The sequence below is a fragment of the Tachysurus vachellii genome, chromosome 2 (assembly GCF_030014155.1).
Source record: "Tachysurus vachellii isolate PV-2020 chromosome 2, HZAU_Pvac_v1, whole genome shotgun sequence".
Lineage (NCBI taxonomy): Eukaryota > Metazoa > Chordata > Actinopteri > Siluriformes > Bagridae > Tachysurus > Tachysurus vachellii.
This window is the reverse complement of record NC_083461.1, coordinates 35,994,277-36,018,888: the sequence shown is the minus strand read 5'-3', so window position 1 is coordinate 36,018,888 and position 24,612 is coordinate 35,994,277. Positions and strand designations below refer to the sequence as shown.

At 39.6% G+C, this 24,612-nt stretch overlaps 3 protein-coding genes and 1 non-coding gene across 10 annotated transcripts in view; 2 read left to right on the top strand and 2 right to left on the bottom strand.

The window, feature by feature from the left end:
- limch1a (LIM and calponin homology domains 1a) overlaps window positions 1-11,192 on the bottom strand; it is a 56,788-nt gene extending 45,596 nt beyond the window's left edge. For all 6 annotated transcript variants that reach the window (XM_060864490.1, XM_060864492.1, XM_060864493.1 and 3 more), the window contains exon 1: window positions 10,761-11,192. In XM_060864490.1, coding sequence (XP_060720473.1) covers window positions 10,761-10,862 — 102 coding nt within the window. In that variant the 5' untranslated portion in view covers window positions 10,863-11,192. The remainder of the gene's footprint in view (window positions 1-10,760) is intronic.
- Window positions 11,193-13,331: 2,139 nt separating this feature from the next.
- uchl1 (ubiquitin carboxyl-terminal esterase L1 (ubiquitin thiolesterase)) lies at window positions 13,332-16,369 on the bottom strand. The gene is made up of 9 exons (XM_060892109.1): window positions 16,225-16,369; window positions 16,120-16,131; window positions 15,617-15,745; window positions 15,352-15,487; window positions 14,943-15,028; window positions 14,581-14,628; window positions 14,435-14,504; window positions 13,992-14,050; window positions 13,332-13,895 (listed from the first exon to the last, which is right to left on the bottom strand). The coding sequence occupies exons 1-9, from the start codon at window positions 16,255-16,257 to the stop codon at window positions 13,812-13,814; spliced, it is 657 nt and encodes a 218-aa protein (XP_060748092.1). The 5' UTR covers window positions 16,258-16,369; the 3' UTR covers window positions 13,332-13,811.
- A 2,235-nt stretch (window positions 16,370-18,604) lies between these two features.
- Window positions 18,605-18,678, top strand: trnai-aau (transfer RNA isoleucine (anticodon AAU)). Its single transcript has one exon. It is a non-coding gene; the product is annotated as a tRNA-Ile (tRNA).
- Window positions 18,679-20,065: 1,387 nt separating this feature from the next.
- anxa5b (annexin A5b) overlaps window positions 20,066-24,612 on the top strand; it is a 17,212-nt gene continuing 12,665 nt past the window's right edge. For both annotated transcript variants that reach the window (XM_060864489.1, XM_060864488.1), the window contains exons 1-2: window positions 20,066-20,190; window positions 20,338-20,381. In XM_060864489.1, coding sequence (XP_060720472.1) covers window positions 20,379-20,381 — 3 coding nt within the window. In that variant the 5' untranslated portion in view covers window positions 20,066-20,190; window positions 20,338-20,378. The remainder of the gene's footprint in view (window positions 20,191-20,337; window positions 20,382-24,612) is intronic.

Below are 24,612 nucleotides of genomic sequence, written 5' to 3'. Positions count from 1 at the left end.
TTACACTATATTACATCTGTCTTGAAATACTGTACCTCGTAAAGCGTCCTTCAGCTTAGGAAAGGCGCTATATAAATTAAACATATTATTATTATTATTATTATTACATATAGTCCACAAGACAGTGTAGTTGAATATACACAACCAAACCAGTTCAAAAGTTTACACCCCCCCGGCTCTTAATAAGTCACTTTTATTTTCAAGTCAAGTCACTTTTATTGTCACATCACCACAGCACATATGCCTTGGTGAGTGAAATTCTTAATACTGTATGTTGTTAACTGGAGGATCAACAACTTAAACTTAAAGTAATCCATTGTCCAAGGCAGCAGGTGAACTAAACATTTCTTTTACTCGATATCGAAATATAAATATGTGCATTTTCTTACCCGACTCAATGATTTCCAGTACTTTTTAGCTGTTTAACATCTCGGCACACACACAGAGCTATTTGAAGTTGCAGCTGGGAATTGCATCTTAAATTATTTGAAAAAATAAAATAGAAAGAGATAAAATGATCCATAGTGCTGGATAAACACTGACTGTCAACATTCACGGTCAAGAAAGCACTGAGTGACTCAGTTACGATTCTGGGGTTCGTGTGTGTGTGTGTGTGTGTGTGTGTGTGTGTGTGTGTGTGTGTGTGTGTGTGTGTGTGTGTGTGTGTGTGTGTGTGTGTGTGTGTGTGTGTGTGTGTTGTATTGCACCAGTTTGTTAAGAAACCTATTATAGTGTATCTGTTAACATGAGCCACTTCAAGGTACCAGCAAAAACAGACCTGCAAACAAACCTCTCTCTCACACACTCACACACACACACACACACACACACACACTCTTTCTCTCTCTTATTAAAATTACATATGCAATTATAACAGATATAATAGAACAGATCTAAGGAAACTCATCTTTGTATGAGAAGCAGAACAGTTCCTCATGAAACACACACACACACACACACACACACACACATACTTGCTGGTATTTCCAATGCGAAAACTAACCCTAAAAAAGTTATATATACTCCATTGTACTTAATGGAGACCAGCCACAATGTCAAACTCTCCAGTAGTCCCATATTTAGTTGGTCCCCAAATAGCTAAAAACACCACATGCTCACACACACACACACACACACACACACACACACACACACACACACACACACACACACACTCAGGGTTGCCAGGAAACACGTCTGGAACAGTGTACTTTCGAAAGTATGTGGAACCCCAAACTCCCCCTCCCCAAACAAATTACCCAACACTGCTCCTCTTTCTTTCTGTCTCTCGCCACATTCTCACCCCCGTCTCCTCTCAACCTCTCTCAGCAGGCCCTCTGTCTCTCTCTGTCTCGTACTATTGCTACTGTGCTAGGAAACAAAATGAGTAAGAGCTACACATTTGACGTCAAAGCCGTATCTGCCTGGACACGTCCAAAATTTCTATTGAGAACCTCAATGCGACCTTCAAGAGCATCGACATCTTCCGTTCTCTCGCTTTCATAACTGTTTGAGTGTAAAAGCAGGATTATGTAACAGCGAATGCTAAATGTGCAACTTTTTAAAAGAAGCATGTGTGTGTGTGTGTGTTTTGTGTGGTCCTGGTACCATCTCTGACTCTTGGTCCAGTAGAAGACTAAATCATTTAAGCTCTAGCCCCTCACTTGGGGTCGGGGTTTTAGCACTCTCTAAAATAGAGACGCTAAATTAAGATCAAAGATTTTTTCCAGGTCAGAAAAAAAGTTGTTTCTAGTCCTAACGATTCTTAAAGGCATTATTATTGATATATTATAAAATAGTGGTCTTGACTTCTCAAATCTGACTGGTCAGAATATGTCGATGCGTTTTCTCAAACGTAGTGTAGTTTCGGGGAGTAGTTTCGAGGCCCATCACGTGTTCAATCCATAGAAACAAAATAATAATAAAATAGATGATGTTTTTAAAAACTGTTCTATTTATTTACATTTACCAGATGCCCTTTTTTTATACAACTGAGTAATTCAGGGTTAAGGGCCTTGCTCAGGGGCCCAACAGTGGCAGCTTAGTGGACGTAGGAATCGAACTCACAACCTTCCGATTGGTATCCCAACACCTTAACCACTAGGCTACCACATCCCTGAATTTATTTTATTTATTATTATTTATTTATTTATTCATTTATTTTAATTATTACGACAGATTAAATACAGCTCAGTTCTCAGAGCTGCCACTGCCACCAAGCAGTTCCCGACAATACAACTAAAAATAATGATACACATTTACATGCTCTATTATTTCAAAGCTATCGGTATATCATTTAAAATATACAGATATATAATATATATAATATATATTGATATATTATAAAATAGTGGTCTTGAATTCTCAAATCTGACTGGTCAGAATGTGTCGATTCGTTTTCTCAAACGTCGGCTCTGGGAGTAGTTTCGAGGCCCATCACGTGTTCAATCCATAGAAACGCATTTCCTCGCCTGATCCATGCCTGAGTTTGAGATTTGATTGTGCCTCACGTTTCGGATTAGTCTGCTCTGGTCTCGTTAAACACGCTGTGCTGCGCTCAGATCCGTCTCTGCTCTCATTTCCTGCCAGAGCAGGAATCCAAAAAACCAGAGCAATAAACACATAAAACCAAATGTGAAAATCGTGCAAAGAGTGAGTCACTATAATGTGTTTGTGATATCAGAAGTCTGGCGATTGGAGGCGTGTTAACGTGGTGGATTCTGTGGTTGAGGAATTGGAGTTTTTGTAAAATCCATAATATGATTGGATTCATCAGTGAACATTTAAAGACTTTCAGCAGGAAAGAATTAGCGTTAAGTCTGTAATGAACTCAGAAATCCTCATGACATCTCAGGGAGTTTTTCCTTGCTACAGTCACCTCAGGACTGCACATTAGGGATAGATGTTAGAGATAAACAGTAACTTAATTATAAACTTTACAATTATTCAGTTTCTATGCTTCTGTAAAGCTGCTTTTAGACAATAGCTGAGGTGAGGAGGTGCTGCTTTGTTTCTGCTCTAAGCAGCCGTGCTGATTTGACATCACAGTGTTCAGTAATTAATTCAGAAATAAGTTGGTAATTACTAGACCGAATGATGTAGAAGCAGCGTGATCAGTTCTTGTAGTGTTGATGTAAACTAATTACATGGTGAAATGAAGCTATGTGCAGTGGTAATGAGTCTGATACAACACACCAGGATTTGGTTTTCAGCTCGGGTGTTTGATTTAGTGTCATTTTCTCAGTCACTGTGTAGATTAAATGCTGGTTACGTCGTAGCCCACTGTATGTAATGAGGATATACAAGAAAAGGTGTGTGTTGGGACTGAGATCTTATCAGATCTTACTGAGCTCAAAAAGAAAGAAAAAAGGAAAGACAGACAGACAGACAGAAAGAAAGAAAGAGACAGACAGAAAGAAAGACAGAAAGAAAGACAGACAGACAGACAGACAGACAGACAGACAGACAGAAAGAAAGAAAGAAAGAAAGAAAGAAAGAAAGAAAGAAAGAAAGAGACAGAAAGAAAGAAAGAAAGAAAGAAAGACAGATAGACAGACAGACAGACAGAAAGAAAGAAAGAAAGAAAGAAAGAAAGAAAGAAAGAAAGAAAGAAAGAAAGAAAGAAAGAGACAGAAAGAAAGAAAGAAAGAAAGACAGATAGACAGACAGACAGACAGAAAGAAAGAAAGAAAGAAAGAAAGAGACAGACAGACAGACAGACAGACAGACAGAAAGAAAGAAAGAAAGAAAGAAAGAAAGAAAGAAAGAAAGACAGACAGACAGAGAGAAAGAAAGACAGACAGACAGACACAGACAGACAGAAAGAGACAGACAGAAAGAAAGAAAGAAAGAAAGAAAGACAGACAGACAGACAGACAGACAGACAGACAGACAGAAAGAAAGAAAGAAAGAAAGAAAGAAAGAAAGAAAGAAAGAAAGTCAGAAAGACAGACAGACAGAAAGACAGAAAAAAGAAAAACAGACAGACAGACAGACAGACAGACAGACAGACAGAGACAGACAGACAGACAGACAGAAACAGACAGACAGACAGACAGACAGAAAGAAAGAAAGAAAGAAAGAAAGAAAGAAAGAAAGAAAGGCCACAATGAGGCACATGGGAGTGTGTTGGATGTAGCATGGTTCAGGTTTAACACCAGGCATTAATTCATCTCCAGTAAATACTTCATCCTGCTCAGTGTGTGGATTCAACAGTTTTATATACAACTACACGAGCGAACAGGATTGGGCAGAATTTCTTCAGCAGTCGATGGCAGTGTGAATTTAAAAGAAATAAACGATAGCCGATAAATCGATCGATTCATTTCCTGGTAACTGCATCTCTGACAATACTTCAATAACAGGTTTATATTAATGCACTCTTTATTCTAATACCTTATTGTTTCTATAGTAACAACTTACACAGGAAGTTACATGGCAGATGCTGTACATAATGCGCTCTAATGCTGATAAATTATGGATAAACTCATGTTATTTAACAGAGTAAAACAACTGCGAGGACGTGTTTACTTTATGTTTAGGGAACCAGTTTTTTTCAGCACTTAGGAAGCTTTTCTGCCTATAAAACACTGGACTTTGAGGTTTCTGCTTGTGAAAATGAACTTAAGTGGCATAAAAAATAAATTTTTTGGCAGATCAGTGTAGTCCGTACATCAAAACAAAGCTAAACTAAAAATCAGTTTCTGTACGATCCTACACATGGAGTATCCCAAGGAGGAAATGGGAGTCGAACCCCCAACCATGGAGGTACGATGCGAACATGCTAACCACTATGCCACTGAAACCCCCCCCTCCCCTGACCCAGTTTATTCTATTTAAATAATGCAGACTTTTACACCCAGGTCCCCTAAAGTCTGTTTCCACTAATTTCTCGATCCCACTTTCATTTTCCCTATTACACTGCAGTCTAACTAACATCTTATGTTTACCCTGAATAATTTTTTCCTTCGCTGTTTTGTGTGGAAAATTATTTGGGGATTTCAGCGCCACTGAATCATGTGTGTTTCATCGGGGTTGCTCACATAAGAGCTTTGGTCTAAAGGTTTATTAAAAGGAGCTCAAACAGAGAGGCGTGTACTAAACGTCATTTACATGATATTTACATTTCTTCATGTGGCAGGTGCTTTTACCCAAAGTGACCTACAGTCAGAACCGAGGATTAATCCACCATGAATCAGGGCTGAAGACAACTTTAGTTCAAAGAGAAAATAACTTTAATATAATGTAAAAGTAATATAGAATATAATTCAACTTTTGGAAGCTGGATTATTTTGGACTTTGGACACAGAATGGCATGAAGAAGAGAGGCTGGGGTTGATTCCTGTCTGATTGACTCACACACCCTCTATTTGTTCTTTAACTGACCTGATAATTATTTAGTAAAAAGTCTTATCAATGATTAAGAAGGTGCAAAAAAAAAAAATAACAGTGAAAGCCATTGGTGGGTTTAATAATAATAATAATAATAATAATAATAAGATGTTTAATTTAGGGGGGCACGGTGGCTTAGTGGTTAGAACGTTTGCCTCACACCTCCAGGGTCGGGGTTCGATTCCCGCCTCCACCTTGTGTGTGTGGAGTTTGCATGTTCTCCCCGTGCCTCGGGGGGTTTCCTCCGGGTACTCCGGTTTCCTCCCCCGGTCCAAAGACATGCATGGTAGGTTGATTGGCATCTCTGGAAAATTGTCCCTAGTGTGTGAGTGTGTGAGTGAATGAGAGTGTGTGTGTGCCCTGTGATGGGTTGGCACTCCGTCCAGGGTGGATCCTGCCTTGATGCCCGATGACGCCTGAGTACACTCTACATAGTACACGATACATACACCACATTTCAGAAAAATTAAGGACTCCTAATACATATGCATTTACTGATAGTGAAGGTTGAAAAGGTGGGTCTTAAGCCTTGATTTAAATTCAGACAAAGTGTTGATGGTTCTGAGTGAAATGGGTAGGGAGTTCCATAGTGTTGGAGCAATGACAGAAAAGGATCTGCCACCCGTAGAGGATAAACGGTATCTAGGAATACAAAGAAGTTCAGAATTTGAGGACCGGAGTGATCGTGAAGGTACATAGGATGAGAGAAGATCGGAAAGATGGGGGTGGGGGAAAGAGCATTTAGTGCCTTATAAGTGACCAGTATGATTTTAAATTTTCCCGAGATGCCAATCAACCTACCATGCATGTCTTTGGACCGGGGGAGGAAACCGGAGTACCCGGAGGAAAACCCCCGAGGCACGGGGAGAACATGCAAACTCCACACACACAAGGTGGAGGCGGGAATCGAACATCGACCCTGGAGGTGTGAGGCGAACGTGCTAACCACTAAGCCACCGTGCCCCCCGCACATTATAATACATAATAATAATACATTCCTCAGTATTGGGGTTAAGATGATTCTTGTTAAGATAATCGCAAACAATTCAGTGTCTTCACAATCTGGTTTGAGAACAGTAGCATGCTGACGACACGGTTGGAAGAGTTGGTGTTTAAATAGAACTATTGGAGTAAACAACGGTTGTTTGCTCGATATGCAAAGGAAAGTTGGCACATTAAGGAAACAGGATGAACCTGTTTTACAGCCAAGAGAGCACCCCAAAGAAATGAGTGAATATCCAGGCACCACCAGCACCGCAAACAGAGCCAAGAGCGATCAAGTCAACACTGACATTGGGACATTTTACCCGAACGAAACAGGTTTGTCCCCAGTTTTTTTTACATCTTACATTATTACTAAATGATAAAAGTTTCAAACATGACTCTATATACTAGCACTGCTTCTACTATGACTAGTCCCACCATATCTCAGGGTAAGAGGTAGGTATACATCAAGACTCTTTTCTGTTCTGGTAGAATGGTAGTGGTGGAATGAACTTCCCCTAGATGTCCGAACAGCTGAGTCGCTGGCCGTCTTCAAACGACAGGTGAAGCCCTTCCTCTTCCTGAGTCTGTAACCTAGTGAACCAGTTTTAACGTATTCATCGATAGAGACTTCAAAGCACTTTTGTACGTCGCTCCGGATAAGCGCGTCTACCACATGCTGTAAATGTAAATGACATCTTTCATGATTCGAGGCAAGGATGGATGCAGGTGTAGATGTTAGTACGCAATAAGACGACTAAATAAAACAAGACTATGGCAACAAACAAAAGCTTGACACTGGCACACAGGAATTTTGGGGCAAGAGAGCTGCTTATTAGGGTGAAACAGGACAAGTAGGGGTGACTGAGACTCGTGACATGCTGCAGAATTGTAGTTGATTTGGCGTAACCATGGCAACAGCCTTTACCAGTTATACTGTACTAGTTCACCGTTGGCTTTCTGTTCCATTGGCAGATTGTAAATCCACTTTTTCCATTTCATTTTTCATCCCCTAAAGCCACATACTGTAAAACTCACAGGAAAACGTATAGGATGAGAAGATTTTTAAATTTGTGTCACTGGTAATCAGACATATATTTTATGCATGGTTAAACAGAGATTAGATTAAATTGGATGTACTCTTGTAGCACCATTTGACCAGGGACGTCCTCGTGTTTCAGCATTGTTTTTAATTTGTAGCTGCCTGTGAACTGATCGAACTTTTGGTGTCGTCAGTGAGTGAATGAGTGAGTGAGTTAAAGACCTTCAATGTTATTCAAGGATGTTTTCCTGCTGATGACTGAAGGCCTAGAACATATGCATCTGTAACACTGTGTCAGTGCTCTGCTGCCTCGTTCTAGCATTTCCCATTGCAGCAGCTGTGCCCTTTATTCCTTGTGTGTGTGTGTGTGTGTGTGTGTGTGTATGTGTGTGACCGAGGCAGGGAGAAGTTATATGTCATGTTTCTCTACTGTTGAATAAATCGATCTGTCAAACCTTTAAGCAGTTCAAACTACTTATAACAACTTAAAAATCACTCTTTGCAGCCGTGGGGAACAGAAAAGAATTTCAGGACTATTAGTAAGTATTAAATGTAATATATATACATCGAAAACGTGTGAGGGAAACCGAGAGAAGCTATACATCACATCTTAGCAAGATTCTGCCATCTGCACTGATCTATAGATTATCAGTCCTTTTCTCTCAAAATACACACTCAGATGCTTGCTTCCCATGCTTCATCCCTACCCCCAGATCCGTGGCTATCAAACACTATAAATTATATAAAGAACAAGTTGAAAAACCTCTGAAACCTAATCGGCTGAAGGAGAAGAAACTCAGGGCTGCTGTAACGTGAGCCGCCAACACGGAGGAGCCGAAACATGAGAGGTCGCGAGTGTGTGCTTTCAGACATAGGCAGCTGCTCTGAGTCTTTTCACATCAAAATATCTGGAAACTGTCACACCCAAGCCCTTGCTCATGTCTGTCGGGAACTAATGATGTTGACCAGATTCAGTTACCCATAATTCCACTTCCTGTGTTGGATAAGAAAGTTGTGATCCCTGCAGAAACATAAAGTGCCTCCAAAAAAAATTCACAGATCTAGCCAAAAACTACATTATATTGGCTGTGTGGAAATCACCCCAATGTGTGTGTGTGTGTGAGAGAGAGAGAGAGAGAGAGAGAGAGAGAGAGAGAGAGAGAGAGAGAGAGAGTGTGTGTGTTCAATCTAACACTGTTAAAGCTCTTTGGAACCAGCAGGGTGCTGAGCTATTTCAGCCTGGCTATTTATGAAGCACTCCCCATCACAGCTGCTTCTGCATTTACCACTGACATACCTCCAGAAAGTCAGTCACTCACACACACACACACACACACACACACACACACACACACACACACACCTTCTTATACTTGTGAGGACCTTCCAATGACAGATTTATTACCTCGGCTAATTAATGCTATGCTGCACCAAAAACTAGCCTCAGTGACTAAAAAGTTTGGCCTCTCTCTCTCTCTCTCTAAGATCCTGTAAATGATTCTAGACTAAAAACAAGTATAATCTTAAACCCAACCCAGAATAGTTTTTCCTTTAGACTTCCTGTATTTTGATAAATATGTTGTTGCTCCATTGCTAAGCTAAAAAAGCAGCAGACAGCAGCACGACTGACTGAATGCGTTCTTATTTTTGATTTGTTTGGCTAAAATACTATAAAATATCTGTTTAGATGTAAAATGTATGTTTCTGTAAAAGTAATGGGTAATGTGAATAAACTTAGAGGGATGAGCAAATATACCTCACACAGACATTGCAGAGATGGTGTGAATACAGGGGGGTGGGGTAGAGAGAGAGAGAGAGAGAGAGAGAGAGAGAGAGAGAGAGAGAGAGAGAGGCCATACTGACAAGCGAAAGAATTAAGGTCAGGTTTTCAGGGTGAGAGACAAAAATCTAGAATGGAAATTGATTTGTTCTACTTTCTGCTCCGTAGCCTGACGGACATGTTAGTTCAGAGAGAGAGAAAGAGAGAGAGAGACTTCTCACGACCGATGTGATGAGAAACACTGAACAGTGACGTTGAAGAATGCTTTCTAACATACTAACTAGATTGCTAAGAGTAAAATAGCTACGGTGTCGAGCTACATACATTTTACTAGGCTAGTGTGGAGTTCAGATGTAGATGGTAAATAGGTCACAGTATTAATAACGAGGCCTACATCTCGAAACATCTCCAACCCTTGAGATAGGAAAAGGAGAAAATTTCAATCATTAACTATAAATAGAGCACACTGACACTAAGCCAGTTAGGAAGTCATTGTAGAGCGTTTGCAGCATTGTGACTGGCTGTTAGCATGACTACGAGCATCGCCTGCTAATAATGCATCGCCGTCAAATAAGTATACGTTTCGTCTTAGTAACTTTAGCTAAATTTTCATTTGATAAACTTAAAGCGTGTTGCGAGGCAATTCTTCACAGTAGCTTCATACTTTCACTACAAATAAATCTACAGTCACATATACAGCAATTTTAGTGCTGTGCGCCACCAGGAGGCGTTCCTATTACTTGTTGCCATAGTAACCATAGTTTATCAGTGGCTGGTGCAAAGAAGATGATAAATATATCCTACAGAATTTTAGATATTTAAATAATGTGCAGGGGGAAAAAATGTGTAATAATATACTGCATTTCGGCATGTTTATATTACTGCTGAATACATCCGTGTTAGCAGTTAGCTTGTCTTATAAACACCTAAATGCTATTTGACACTCTATGCAGCAGTGGTGAGCAGAAAAGCATCCCAGGACGCACGAGACGCTAAAACGTGAGGAGGATGGACTACAATAGCAGGAGACGTCATCAATCCACTCCACGCATCACAAATAATAAATATTAAGCAATTTATTTTTTATGAATATATGTTGTTTTTTTATGTATCGACCGGTCTAGATGTTTATACTTGCGCGTCAATTTGACGTCAGCATGGGGATCACATTATTATTATTATTATGATAATATTAATAATGATTATTATAATGATTATTATTATAATGATTATTTTGATAAAAATCATCATAATAATAATAATAATAAATCATTATGATGATGATGATTATTATTATTATGATTATTATTGGTGTTGTTATTGACGCGCGTGGAGCTTCGTTAGTTTACTTTCCACGCGGGTCCACAGCACGTGACGGCCGCGTTATTGGCGCACGTCCCCCGCCGCCTTAACCCAACACACGCGCTCACCGGCAGGCCATCTACCGCACACACACACACACGCACAACAGGTGACGGTACAATATTTCTAGCCCGTAAAAGCGTTCACACAACGTCGCGTATAAACACGAAGCGCAGGACAAAAACGTGACGTCTTTCTAACCTCTATCCATTTCTGCGCCTCCTGAAACGCAGGTCCCGAGCTGCACTCGGTGGCTTCGTGATGATCCGGACGGGAACCGGAGCCCTCGTCAGCACTGGCCATTTCCTTTAGAAAGTCCTCGGCGTTGTCCCGATTCCCCACCGCACTGCCTCTGCGTGTTACTGCGTCCAAATCCGTAGCTGGATGCTGACGCTGAGCGGTGAACGAGGTGCTGCAGTTTCCACGCAGAGCACCAGCGCACTGCTCACCACAGTCCGAGCTAAAAATACAAGGCAGAGACGCTGCAGGCGCTCGGAGTTCAGCTCTGCGCTCAGCCAATGCGAGAGGCGGACGGAGCGCCCCGCTGTGAGGACAGGAATGTGCACGAAAACAATGGAGGAGTTCCGTTATCGCTCCGATTCTCTCGGTCTCCTACTACGAAATGCATATCCATTGGACATGTCGTGCACTACGTAGGATGTACAAGCCTCTGCTCCACACTCTACGCAGTGCACTTATGTAGGGAGTAGCAGTGTATTCCGGATACTTGGGTTATAAAACGCTGCGTTGTTTTTTATGATTTATAACAATCCTGATGAAGTAAAACCTGATACAGTAATGCCTTTACAGGGCTGCAATTATTTAGATAAATATTACATAAGAGACCTTTACGCAAAATCATTCACATTTATGACAAATGCAAATCTGCTCCATGCAGACTCTTCACTGGTGTCCCACAGGGCTCAATACTTGGTCCGCTTGTTTTCTCCCTGTATACTCACTGCCTTGGTGAAGTTATTTCCTCACATGGGTTCTCTTACCACTGCTATGCTGATGATACACAACTTATCTTCTCTTTCCCACCCCTCAGATACCACAGCTTCTGATCGGATCTCAGCATGTCTGGCAGAAATATCATCATGGATGACTGCTCATCAGTTAAAGTTCAATCCTAGCAGAACTGAACTGCTGATCATCCCAGGTGATTCATCCCCAGGTCATGATCTTGCAATATCCCTGCATAATGATCTGATCACCCCTTCAGCCACAGCTCCCAACCTTGGTGTAACCATGGACAATCAACTGTCTTTTTCCTCTTATGTTGCTAATGTGACACACTTATGTCGGTTTCTTCTCTACAATATTAGAAGAATTCGGCCATTTTTGTCCACACAGGCTGCTCAAGGAACTTGTTCAATCTCTTGTCATTTCAAGACTGGATTACTGGAACATACTGCTGGAAGGTCTACATATGAACGCAATTCATCCTCTGCAAATGATCCAAAATGCAGCTGCACAAATTGTTTTCAACCTGCCCAAGTTCTCACATACCGCCCCATGGCTGCAACCCCTCTACTGGCTTCTGGTGGCTGAACACATCAGATTCAAAACACTGATGCTGGCCTATAAAGCCAAAAACGGACCAGCTCCCTCTGACCTCAAAGCCCTCATCACTCCTCACACTGCACCTCACACCCTCAGATCTACCAGCATTGCTCGACTGGTCCTACCATCTGTCTGAGTAAGAGGTAAGTATACTACAAGACTCTTTTCTGTTCTGGCACCAAGGTGGTGGAATGAACTTGCCCTAGGGGTCCAGACAGCCGAATCACTGGATATTTTCAAAAACGACAGTTGAAGACCTACTTATTCAGAAAACACTTCCAATAGCACTTTCTTCCCCGTTTGTTGTATGTATATTAAACAGTGTTTTAGACTCATGGTTAATGTATCCAATGATAGAGACTTAAGCACTTTTGTACATCGCTCTGGATAAGGGCATCTACCAAATGTAGATCATACTTTTTCCTTCCTTTATTATTTATACAAGAACTGAAGGGTTAATGTGACTAATAGAAGATGGTCACACTCAAAATACTTCAAGTTGATAAAAGGTACAGTTTGTAATGACGTATACATCATGTTATAATTTATAAAGAGGATGCTATAGAACACATTTGGTTCAGGAATGGACTATAGTCCAGAGCAATTTCTCACAGGCGGAGTTCTTATTTAAATTACAATTCCAGGATTCAGGGTAGAGTAGTTTCCTCTTTTTGATGTCATATAGCATGATGCTAAATGGGTGAAGCACCAAGTTCTGTTGAACAGAACTCCTTTCAGCAATTTTAGTTTCGTCATCCCCCCCACCCATTAAGCTCACTTATCTAGTTGGGCAGAATATTCAAACAAGTTACCTTTATTCATCAGTCTTCAGGAACTGCTTCATCCTAGTCAGAAAATCCAGAGGATATCCTGTGTGGATGGAACTGCAGTATGTCACAGGACACTATGTACATGTGCTGTAGAGACCAATCCACCAGCATGTGTTTAAGAGGGGGGAGAAAAGAAGAAGAAAAAAAAAAATCCCCAGATAGAAACCCAAACTCAAAGTAGTGGTACTTCAGAGCAGCTCTACCAGTGTATGTACAAGAAGGTAAAACCATTAAAAACACTTTTTACCCTTCACACTTTTTGAATGCGTCAGTACTATTAGAATATAGTGGGGGAAAATTGTCTTGCAATTTTTCTTCTTTAAATAAACTGGCCTGTGGACAGGCTGAAAACTCAATTGTCAAAAAACCACACAGATTGTTTCTTCACATTTATTTATTTTTTTAACTACATTAGCAGTAACCACAGCAATAGAAAGTCCCTCTATTAGCAACAACTGGAAATATTTGTGCTGAACAGCGTCACAAATCCCTATGCCACCTATTCTTCCTACACCAAGATGAGCAGGGCTCTACACCAGATTGAGGATTTCCTGGTGAAATTTACACGTCCAAAACCTAAGCCGATCAGCATTAAGATCACTAGCTGAAAACCTTAGTCTATTTAGACAGATCTGATCACAAGAACATGTGTCAATTAGGCAACTTGTGCAAATACAACAAATAATGAACAGAACAGAAGCCTGGCAGTTATGAAGAAAGTCAGATATAGAGGAACGATTGAGTTGTGTGCGAAATTCATAAGCAGCCAGTGTGTGAACTGCAGAGGATTGATGTGCTCTCGCCTGAAAGGGAGGGGGATGATTTTGGTCAGTAAATAGGAGGGTACAGCTCATCTTCAGGCCTTACAGAGTGCCACAGCAGAGAATCGCATCTCCCCTTTCTCTCGCTCTATAAATCCATGACATGCCTTTGCAGCATCCTACCAAAAGGTGAAAAAAAAAAAAAAAATCCATAATTCAGACAGTAATACCAGAATACACAATTACTAAACGATGGATTTGGATCAACAACATACCACGACAAAGCTGGTCGGACTTGTTGCACCATGGTTCACCAGCCCCTTTATTCTACCATCTGTAAAACAAAACACTTATTTTAGATCTGCTTTATGCAAAGTTAGTCCACAAAGCACCTTTCTACTTACAAGCATAGGATTAAACCATTTCATTAAACCATGTGTATAGTGATAAAATTAAACGTTCCTTAATCTTAGACATCATTTAGCAGACATCCCTCACTTAACACAATCTGATACTCAGACTATACTACTTAATTATTAAACCGACACAGTGACTTAATTCAAATACTAATCTGCATTTACATGGGACACGCCATCTTTTTCGCTCACATTTAATTGTTAAAACAAATTGTAGAAAGTTATTTTTGGAAAGTCAATGCATTGAATAAAAAAGTCAGAAATACTGTATGTTGCACAGTGTAATGGAAGTGACAACCTACCAAGTTCATAAACCTGGTCATTTACATTGACGAACGTGATGAAGTGGAAGTTCACATTGTCAGGTTCTTGCTGTTTCCAAGAAAAATAATTATTAGTATTAAACCATTAAGCAGGAATGTTCTCTTTATGTGTCCGAATCTCTTACATGACAACGTCCCACTGCAGCAACTTCATCATGAGCTGTTTGGATTGCCTGCAATGAACAGAAATTCATTAAAAACAAACAAACAAACAAAAAAACCCACACATACAGTAGTAAATATGCTGTTTAACTGTAGAACCAAGACAGTAAAAGTAAAATACATGAAGTGGTTAGCGTGTGCATACAGACATGGGAATATCTACAGGGCTTGTTTGATTTGACATTATGGGATTCAAGCCCCATCTACTGTTAGACCCACATATTGCAAAGGACAGACAGGGTGGCCAGACTTTCTAATCCAATATGAATAGAAAGCACTTAACCTCCCTCCTGGTGTCCATTTTCACTTAAATCTACAGTAGTACCTCATTTTGCGCCAGCTTCTCAGCACGTTCGTCGGGGGACAGTCCAGCTGTTTCTTCTAGAAATTTCTTCAAGATAGAATCCCCTTCTGGATATCGATCAGAAAGAAAACTGTTTGAGGAACATTCTTTGTTCAGGTGAATTTCTCCTGCCAGATTCGTAAAGTTGCGAAATTATATTACAGCAATGCTATAAAACAGTGGCACCCTGAATGATCCATTTAGTACATCTGCATGTCAGCAAATATTAAACCAGAATTAATATTAAATGTTTTTATATCCTGCAGTGCATCCTAGATTTGCCTGAAGAAACCACCCACCTTACCAGACATCTGATGAAAAGGTCAATGTTACCCAATAGAAATACAAGTGTAACAATCAGAATTGTACAAGTCAAACAAAAATTACAGACCAAAGCTGAGTTTATCCTGATTGTTGGCGACGGCATGCACCAATCCCACCGTCCCACAAGAGTTTTCCACCGTCTGACTCATAAAATAGATGTCCTCACATGGGTCAACTGACTGCTTGGAGCGAAACTCCTCGTGCTAGAAATCAAGAAAACAAAATTAATTCATGCTAGAAAACAAAATTAAATTCTGGTAACCTGTACAATCTGACAGAGGTGACGATCGAACTCTTGATTTAGAGAAATAACGTGCATGTGATTTCTTCACCTGTTGTGTCAAAGGGAAGAGGAGCATCAGGGCGCAGCAGGGCGTGGGCACCCCAGCAATGGCATCATCCTCCAAGCTGAACACATCCACAAAGTGCCAGTCTGTTTTCACACCCAGCTTACTCAGCACCTATAACACAATACAAAAAGGTCTAGATACTGACACAACCTCTTTGTATCACAGACAGATGATCACAGCATCATCAGGCTACAACTTCAGGCCATGATGTCATGTCAATTAAAGACAACATAGACAAGCCAAAGCTAATATATTTCGAGTCGAATACCAGTATTAATAAAACAATAAACCCTAATCATGTAGTAAAGCCTATCAGAGATAAGTTATGAGGTAAATTTAACCAATGTGACCGTTTTATAAGAGAGCAGGTGGCTAAAGCCGAGCCTACGCCCATTCACTGAGGAACAGTAATTTGTGGATAAACGCCTCAGGTGGGAAAAGACAACGAAGACATGATTTTATGTATCATGAATCAGCAAACTCACCATATTCAGCATCTGCAACAACAACAAAACAAAATATAGATTAATACTTTGTCCGTATGAAGTGAAAGCGACATAGAAATTCGAGTTAAACCGCCTCAAACAAACCTCAGGGTTTATTTCCATCGGTTTCCACGCCATTGTAACGGTTGGTTTTTGAGTGTCACTGTGGACGAGCTAATAAGCTAATTTAAAAAGCGTAACGGTCAGAAATTTAAAAAAACATAAACGCTGCACGAGGCTTATATACGACCGGTCACATTCCATTTTCCCCAGACTGAGGGGTGTGTGTTTCTAAATCCGTTCGTTTAATACGGGTTTGTGACGTGTGACAACGCATTAATACTGGAACACGATTTAGGAGGTGTGCTACTGTTACATTACTTCAGTTCGTCAAAATAAACACCTGGTATAAAATGATATCTCTCTCGAGGTGAAAATAGTACAGTCCACCGGGAGAAGATTCTAGAAAGTACCAGAAACGTCCAGACGCGACTGAATCAATATTTAAGTGAATCAAACCGATATTTAACTGTTTAACAAACACAAAGACTGATTAAAAATCAATCTCAAAATAATGTTTACTATCATTTTTGTACGCATGCAAGAACGAAAATAATAATAATAATAATACAAAAACAAACAAACAAAAAGATTTCAGATATTTATAATTATTTAATTTATTAATTAAACATTAAAATATAATATATATATATTTTATATATATATATATATATATATATATATATAATATATATATATATATATATATATATATTATATAATAATAATAATAATAATAATAATAATATTAGTAAAGAGTCGATTCTAATGACTTGGTACATAACTGTCAAGAATCAACACGACTCATCTGATTCACCTAATAATGTGCAGGATTATTTCGAAATAATACACGACAGCGACATCTACTGGAGGAAGTGTGTTCTCAAAAAGGATTTTTGACAAATAACCATCTTAAATTAGGAATAATATTATATTTTGTAGGTAGTATTTTGTAGGTAATATAATAATAATAATAATAATAATAATAATAATAAGAATAATAATAATAATTATTATTATTATTATTATTATTATTATTATTATTATTATTATTATTATTATTATTATGTCCCTGAGGCACTTCACTGAAATCCTGCTTGCAAAAAAAAATTTTTGTGCTCTTTTCTTCTTCTAAAAAAAGCCCATAACCCATTCAATGGAGAAATGGGGAAATCCAAATGATCATGGACAATGGTGCATATTGAGATACGATGATGATTACGTGTATCCATGCATTATCCTTTATATAAATAAAGCAAATGTTCAAGTCAAGGGTATCAAGTTCATCGTGTTGGACCAAAACGACATTTTTTGGCCATCTTATGATGACTTCCACTGCATGATGACCCTGCAGCGGATAGTGAGGACAGCTGAGAAAATCATTGGAGTCTCTCTTCCCTCTATCATGGACATTTACACCACACGCTGCATCTGCAAAGTCAACAGCATTGTGGATGACCCCACACACCCCTCACACACTCTCTTCACCCCACACACACACCCCTCACACACTCTTCACCCTACTGCCGTCTGGAAAAAGGTCCCGAAGCATTCGGGCCCTCAGGACTAGACTGTGTAACAGTTTCTTTCCACAAGCCATCAGACTCCTTAACAACTGAACTGAACTGTACTGAGCACAACACACACACGCACATCAACTGTATGGACTGCACAGACCTACACTAAATACACACACTTCCAATATATATCCATCAATCTGTTTACATGCTGTTTTTTGCACACTTTTTGCACATTCTGTCTGACATTTTAGTTGATTTTTTGCTCTTTTGCACAATATTTTACATTATCTCAGGTAACTGCTGCTATAACACTGTGTTCATTCCAGTATTTCTGCACACGTAATATTGTCTGAACATACAGTATTTACACTGACGCTGTTTCTGTTTATTGTCATTTGTGTATTGTCTTTTGTGTATTGTCTTGTTTGTCTTGTCCTGCACTGTCTTTTTGTCTTGTTTGTCTTGTCTTGCACGGTTTACACCAGGTTGTACAGATACACTTTATGTATGGACTACTGACTAAGTCCTTAGCCCTGTCTTTGTTTTATGTAGCTTCATGGTCCTGGAGAAACGTTGTCTCATTTCACTGTGTACTGCAACAGCTATATATGGTTGAAATGACAATAAAAGCTTCTTAACTTGACTTGGTACCAAAATGATCTTTGAGATGGTGAGTAAATGTGATATCTCACCATGTAGAGGTTGTGAAGGTGTTTTGGGCCAGACTCTTAAGATAACAGTCAGATCAGTGTGCTATACACTGTTATACTGGATAATGTTTTTGTTGTTACACAATACACAAATGCCAACAGTTTGACTTAACGTGCCTTAAATTCTTAGTTTCTAATTACATTCTAATCTAATTAAATTCAATTTTTTTTTTTTTTGTCAGGCGCTAGGGCACCGGCCGGTTAGCTCAGTTGGTTAGAGCGTGGTGCTAATAACGCCAAGGTCGCGGGTTCGATCCCCGTACGGGCCAATGTAACGTTTTATAATATTACAACTAATGTGATTGTTATATTGTTTTTACCAAGCATTTAGCACAGACTAAAGTCTTTGGGTCACCAAAGACTGTCTGAGTAGCATTTGACATTCAGTGCTAAATTATTTTATTTATTGTGACACAAAACATAATTAAAAATGAAGCAGACAATTTTGTATAAGTATTTGTTATCCTAGAAAAATATTCAGTAGAGCCACTTTTTGGAAGTTTTTTTTGACAGCTTTTTTAAAGCATTGAGCTATGACACTCAGACAGTTTAAAAGACAAGTGAAACAAGTTAGGTCACCTGCCATACAATGCATTTGGAGTTAAACTCTGAGGAGATAACTCAGTGGAACTGGGAATACCTGATCTACTAAAGCAGATTTGTGGACTAAGGAACTCACTAAGGAACTCACTTTACTTGTTATTAATCATTGTTTGTAGACTGTTAAGGTGTGTTTCGTACGCACCTAGTGAGCCTCAAGTAGACAACTCAGACAAGCTTTTAATATAGATATGAAGACATTAATATATGGTGCTTACAATGATGCATCACGTCTTCAGGCATCATTAGTGATATTTTCACGGCAGTATGTCAGCTCACTCTGCATGTACATGATTAAAATAATACAGGAGCTTGAATCTTTAAGTTCTCGAGAGTTTGTGTCCCTTTTGGCATCCCAGCCGTTTTTTGTGCACCACAGGGAGCAGCTCTGGGTCCATCACAACCAAGTTGACCAAATGTTCATTCATTCATTCACCAAGTTGACCAATGTTCAAAAATGTTCATTCATTCGTTCATTTTCTACCGCTTATCTGAACTACCTCGGGTCACGGGGAGCCTGTGCCTATCTCAGGCATCATTGGGCATCAAGGCAGGATACACCCTGGACGGAGTGCCAACCCATCACAGGGCACACACACACACTCTCATTCACTCACGCAGTCACACACTAGGGACAATTTTCCAGAGATGCCAATCAACCTACCATGCATGTCTTTGGACCGGGGGAGGAAACCGGAGTACCCGGATGAAACCCCCGAGGCACTGGGAGAACATGTAAACTCCACACACACACACACACACAAGGTGGAGGCGGGAATCGAACACCCAACCCTGGAGGTGTGAGGCGAACATGCTAACCACTAAGCCACCGTGCCCCCCCAGGAAAAATGTTATCATTGATTTAAAAAAAAAAAAAAGAACTAGAGATTATAAAAGTAAACACACAAGCTAACATTTATGAATATAATTGTTATTGTTTTCATGAATTTACTTCTAAAAGTTTCATTAGAAACTCTTGTTCACGTTATAACTTTTGTAATTACGACTACAATTAACTTAATTAGTAAAAAACTACATTACCCATAATCCCCTGCAGCTCGTGTAGCCAAAGGGTGCGGCTCTGGTGACAGTGAAGCCGTTTAAAGACCTGTTCCTCATCTCCTGACTTCACCCTCAGCTTTTCTCCTGCAACACTGAAGATCAGAGAACTTTTTACTTTGGTAAGTACATTTACATTTGTGGCGCTTCTTTGACCTACACTATAATTCGTGTAGTTGAGTGTTTACCTGTTGTGAAGGATTATTATGGCTTTCATTATTATACGTGGCTTTCATAATAATACATTCTTCACTTTTATTTCCTCTTAGAGCTGCCTTGAAGAGCAGAAATCCTAAAAAAAAACAAAAACATGGTGAGTCAAAAAATAATTCTATCACCACAATGCAAAATAAATAAATTAAAAAAAATAAAAGTTTTTTTTAATGACTTTAAATGGCTTTGCATAGTGACAGGAAATTCCTATGCCAGCTTCCTACAGAGCGTGATCTAGACCACTGAGATTGAGATCACTGATATGTCTATGATTTGCACAAAGCCTGAAGACTTGAAAACATCTCACTGTGCTGGTTTGACAGTTGCGAAAGGGCGAAGCCTGTACATTCCTGTTTCGGCACATAATCACTGTACATTCAGGAGAAAGAAAGAAAGAATGAAGAAAGAAAGAAAGAAAGAAAGAACGGTTCTAGTCTGTTTTCTCATTTCTTTCATTCTTTGTATTTTCTTTGTTTAAAAACTTTCTGTGTCTGTCTGTGTGTGTGTCTGTCTGTGTGTGTGTCTGTCTGTGTGTGTGTTTGTCTGTGTGTGTGTGTGTGTGTGTGTCTGTCTGTCTGTGTGTGTGCGTGTCTGTCTGTGTGTCTGTTGGTCTGTGTGTCTGTATGTGTGTCTGTGTGTGTCTGTCTGTGTGTCTGTCTGTCTTTGTCTGTCTGTCTGTCTGTCTGTGTGTCTGTTGGTCTGTGTGTCTGTCTGTGTGTCTGTTGGTCTGTGTGTCTGTCTGTTGGTCTGTCTGTCTGTCTGTCTGTGTGTCTGTCTGTCTTTGTGTCTGTCTGTCTGTGTGTCTGTTGGTCTGTGTGTCTGTCTGTTGGTCTGTCTGTCTGTCTGTCTGTGTGTCTGTCTGTCTTTGTCTGTCTGTCTGTCTGTCTGTGTGTCTGTTGGTTTGTGTGTCTGTCTGTCTGTGTGTCTGTATGTGTGTCTGTGTGTCTGTCTGTGTGTGTGGGTCTGTGTGTGTGGGTCTGTGTGTGTGGGTCTGTGTGTGTCTGTGGGTCTGTTTGTCTGTCTGTCGGCCTGTGTGTCTTTCTTTCTTTCTTTCTTTCTTTCTTTCTTTCTTTCTTTCTTTCTTTCTTTCTTTCTTTCTTCCTTTCTTTCTGTCTTTCTGTCTTTCCTTCTTTCTTTCCCACCAAATCATCTTCTGTCTGCCAGCCAACAATATCTCAGTTTAGATCAAGTGTGTAATTTGACCCACCCATTTACCTAAGCATTTTAGAGTATTTTAGATGACAAGTTAAAATACACCAGCATAGAAACTGACTTTTTTTCTGAACAGCATAAACAACTAAATTACTTTAAAGCCGCAAGTCTGATACAAAATGAGTCAGGACGTGTGTCTTTCCCTCTGTTTGATGACCTTATTTTAGCGTTTAAGATAAAACACCTTCCAATTTTACATATACATACACAACACACATACGTGCTTGTGTTGTATTGATTTGTGGTGATTACGCATTACGCATTTGGAGCATCTCAGAGAGCAGAAATGGGGTTTGATATCATTTCATTTGAAGATACAAACATTTGTGTAGGGGGGAATAAAAGCTTTTTTTTTTTATAAATATATTGCCTCTGGTAGGCTAGACAAAAGTAGAAATACTTAGGAGCTTATTATTAAGCACCACTTTGGAGTGTGACATGACAAGTTTTTCAATGTGCAAATTCCTTTTTTTGTATTCTGGTAAAAAGTGTAATTTAAGGTTCCATTTCTAAATGTGGTTGTCAAAATAATTGAAGCTTCCCTTTTTTTTTTTTTGTGAATTGTGACTCATACTTGGCTGTTGTGTAAGGATGGATATCATAAAGTTTTCCCTAAACGGTCTTCAAGCCATCCTTGATCCAGTGGAATTTAGGATATAACTTTTAAATTTATTCACCAAGTTAGAGGAGAGTGTGACACTGGAGATTACGATTATGAATCATTTCCCTTCTGAAACCGTGTGCTATATAAAGTTATCAGCTGCCCACTGATGGAGACTTCAAGAGTGCAAAACTCTTTGTATCAAATGCAGTCCAAAGCCATCTCCATGGTTTCCAAGTGGCACCATTCACAACAGTCTCATGTATCTCCAGTATCTCACCAGCAGACTATAGACTTGTAGTTAAGAACTGCTGCTGCTGCTGTAACCTGCCTATTGTTTGACTTAATAGTGTTCAACTGAAGAAGAAGAGTAATGAGTTATGATCCCAGGAGTCGTTCCCTTGTGAGCCTGGTTCTTCTCAAAGTTTCCACCTTGAGGAGTTTCCTCACCACTGGCTTGCTCGTTAGGGATCTTAAGATAAATCTACACCCAGATTTCTGACCATTTTAAAATGTAATTTTTTAAATTACTTTTCATTTTGTATTTAAAAAGTCTTATGATTTAAGTGGTTTTACTTCATCGGAAGGGATCTAGGATCTGAGGCTGAAATAAAACGCCAAATAAAAGTTTTCCAACGTTCTCTTTTTTCTTGAGTGTGCTGATGACTCATATGTGTGTGTTTCTAGTAGGGCGGGTTTTTCCTCTCTCGCTCTCTCTCTTTCTCTCGCTCTCTCTCTCTCTCTTAAATATCACTTCCATCTGCTGTGGTTTCACGGGTGGAGTCGTGTTTACGTAGATGTATGTGCAAACCTTGGCAAACATTAATAATCCCTTTCAAACAGATGGAATGACCACGGATCCTGGGCTGTAAACACAATGCTTGCGTTCTCATAGAAAAGAATAGTCGGATACACAAAGGAGCATGGAGTGAGGCGAGCTCACGTATAACTGTTTATATTTGCATGTTTATGAATGTTGTTGTCGGAAGCGTGGATCAGATGTCAGGCATTAAAGCTGTCGCAGGACAGTACGACGAGTGATTAAGGCCAGATTAGAGAGAGATCTGTGTGTTTTTAAGCTTTTTGAGACACGACTCCTGTCTAAAGTGCTGGAGTCTGTGTGCTTTGTCCTCAGGTCTAAATGAATCTCTTGAAGTCAGCACATGATCTCACATCTTTTGACCCATAATGCATTGGAATGCTGGTGTTTGGATTGGGCTTTGTGCAGGAACCAAAGATCTGACTCATATAAACATAGTATCCAAGCCAAGGCCTTGATTTAATGCTGCAAAAAACATAATAATGTTAGAATTCTTCATTTACACGATGTTATATCTTCCAGCGAGGATTAATCCACAATGTTTGTGGGTTTTGAAGTGAATAAATTTAATAATAAGAATGAATCGTTCTGTACTAAACACAATCCACCTTAAAACCTTACGCAGGCCCAAGGTTTAAAGCAGAAACTGTACAATTACAATAAGATATTGTAAATTTGTTTATTCACCATGCTGCAAAACTAACATTGAAGTAAATTTAAGCTTTAATAGCACTGTAAACAGCTAATCCGTTTTTTTCTCCAGCTCTGATAAAGTTTTATATCCATTGGGTTTGGTCAGTATTTTGTATTCACAGAGCTTGAATAGAATAGAGCAGAATGCTGAAGATCAGATTACTGTATTAGCTTCAGAGTTGTTTTATTATTATACTCTGCTCAGTTCACCTCTATCACAACATTCATGACTGAAATCAATATGTGCTGAAATCAATCATATACAACATCTGAGATCAGTATTATAAAAGCCGATATTGCAGTAGCGTTAACCGAACGTTACGGTACAGACCTAGAGCTAGACATCTGATGTATTTCTGTGTCGGTGCACGTTTAATCCGCTTTCTCACATGCGCTCATAATAGTTGTTGTTATTATACACTGAACTTTGACACCTACATCCTGTTATTCTGATGTGCTGTTTAATAATAAAGCCAAGTAGGAAGTATCAGACCAACATCATAACATCTAAGGGGAAGGAAAAGTCAAAAATCAGAAATAACTAAAACTTAATCTAAATCTTTAATACGACTTCCAGTTTATTTAATCTCGTGTGATACGATGCTTATACTGTATAAAGAGGTGAATTTAATGTACAAATGCTAAGAATCTCCCTTCACAAACGAATGTTTAATATTAGCGACAAGAAATTGATTCGGTTCGTTACTCTAGTCACTTATATACTTGCCATTGATTACTAGCACGTTTGCCTCACACCTCCAGGGTCGGGGTTCGATTCCCGCCTCCACCTTGTGTGTGTGTGTGTGTGTGTGTGTGGAGTTTGCATGTTCTCCCCGTGCCTCTGGGGTTTCCTTCAGGTACTCCGGTTTCCTCCCCCGGTCCAAAGACATGCATGGTAGGTTGATTGGCATCTCTGGAAAATTGTCCCTAGTGTGTGATTGCGTGAGTGAATGAGAGTGTGTGTGTGCCCTGCGATGGGTTGGCAGTCCATCCAGGGTGTATCCT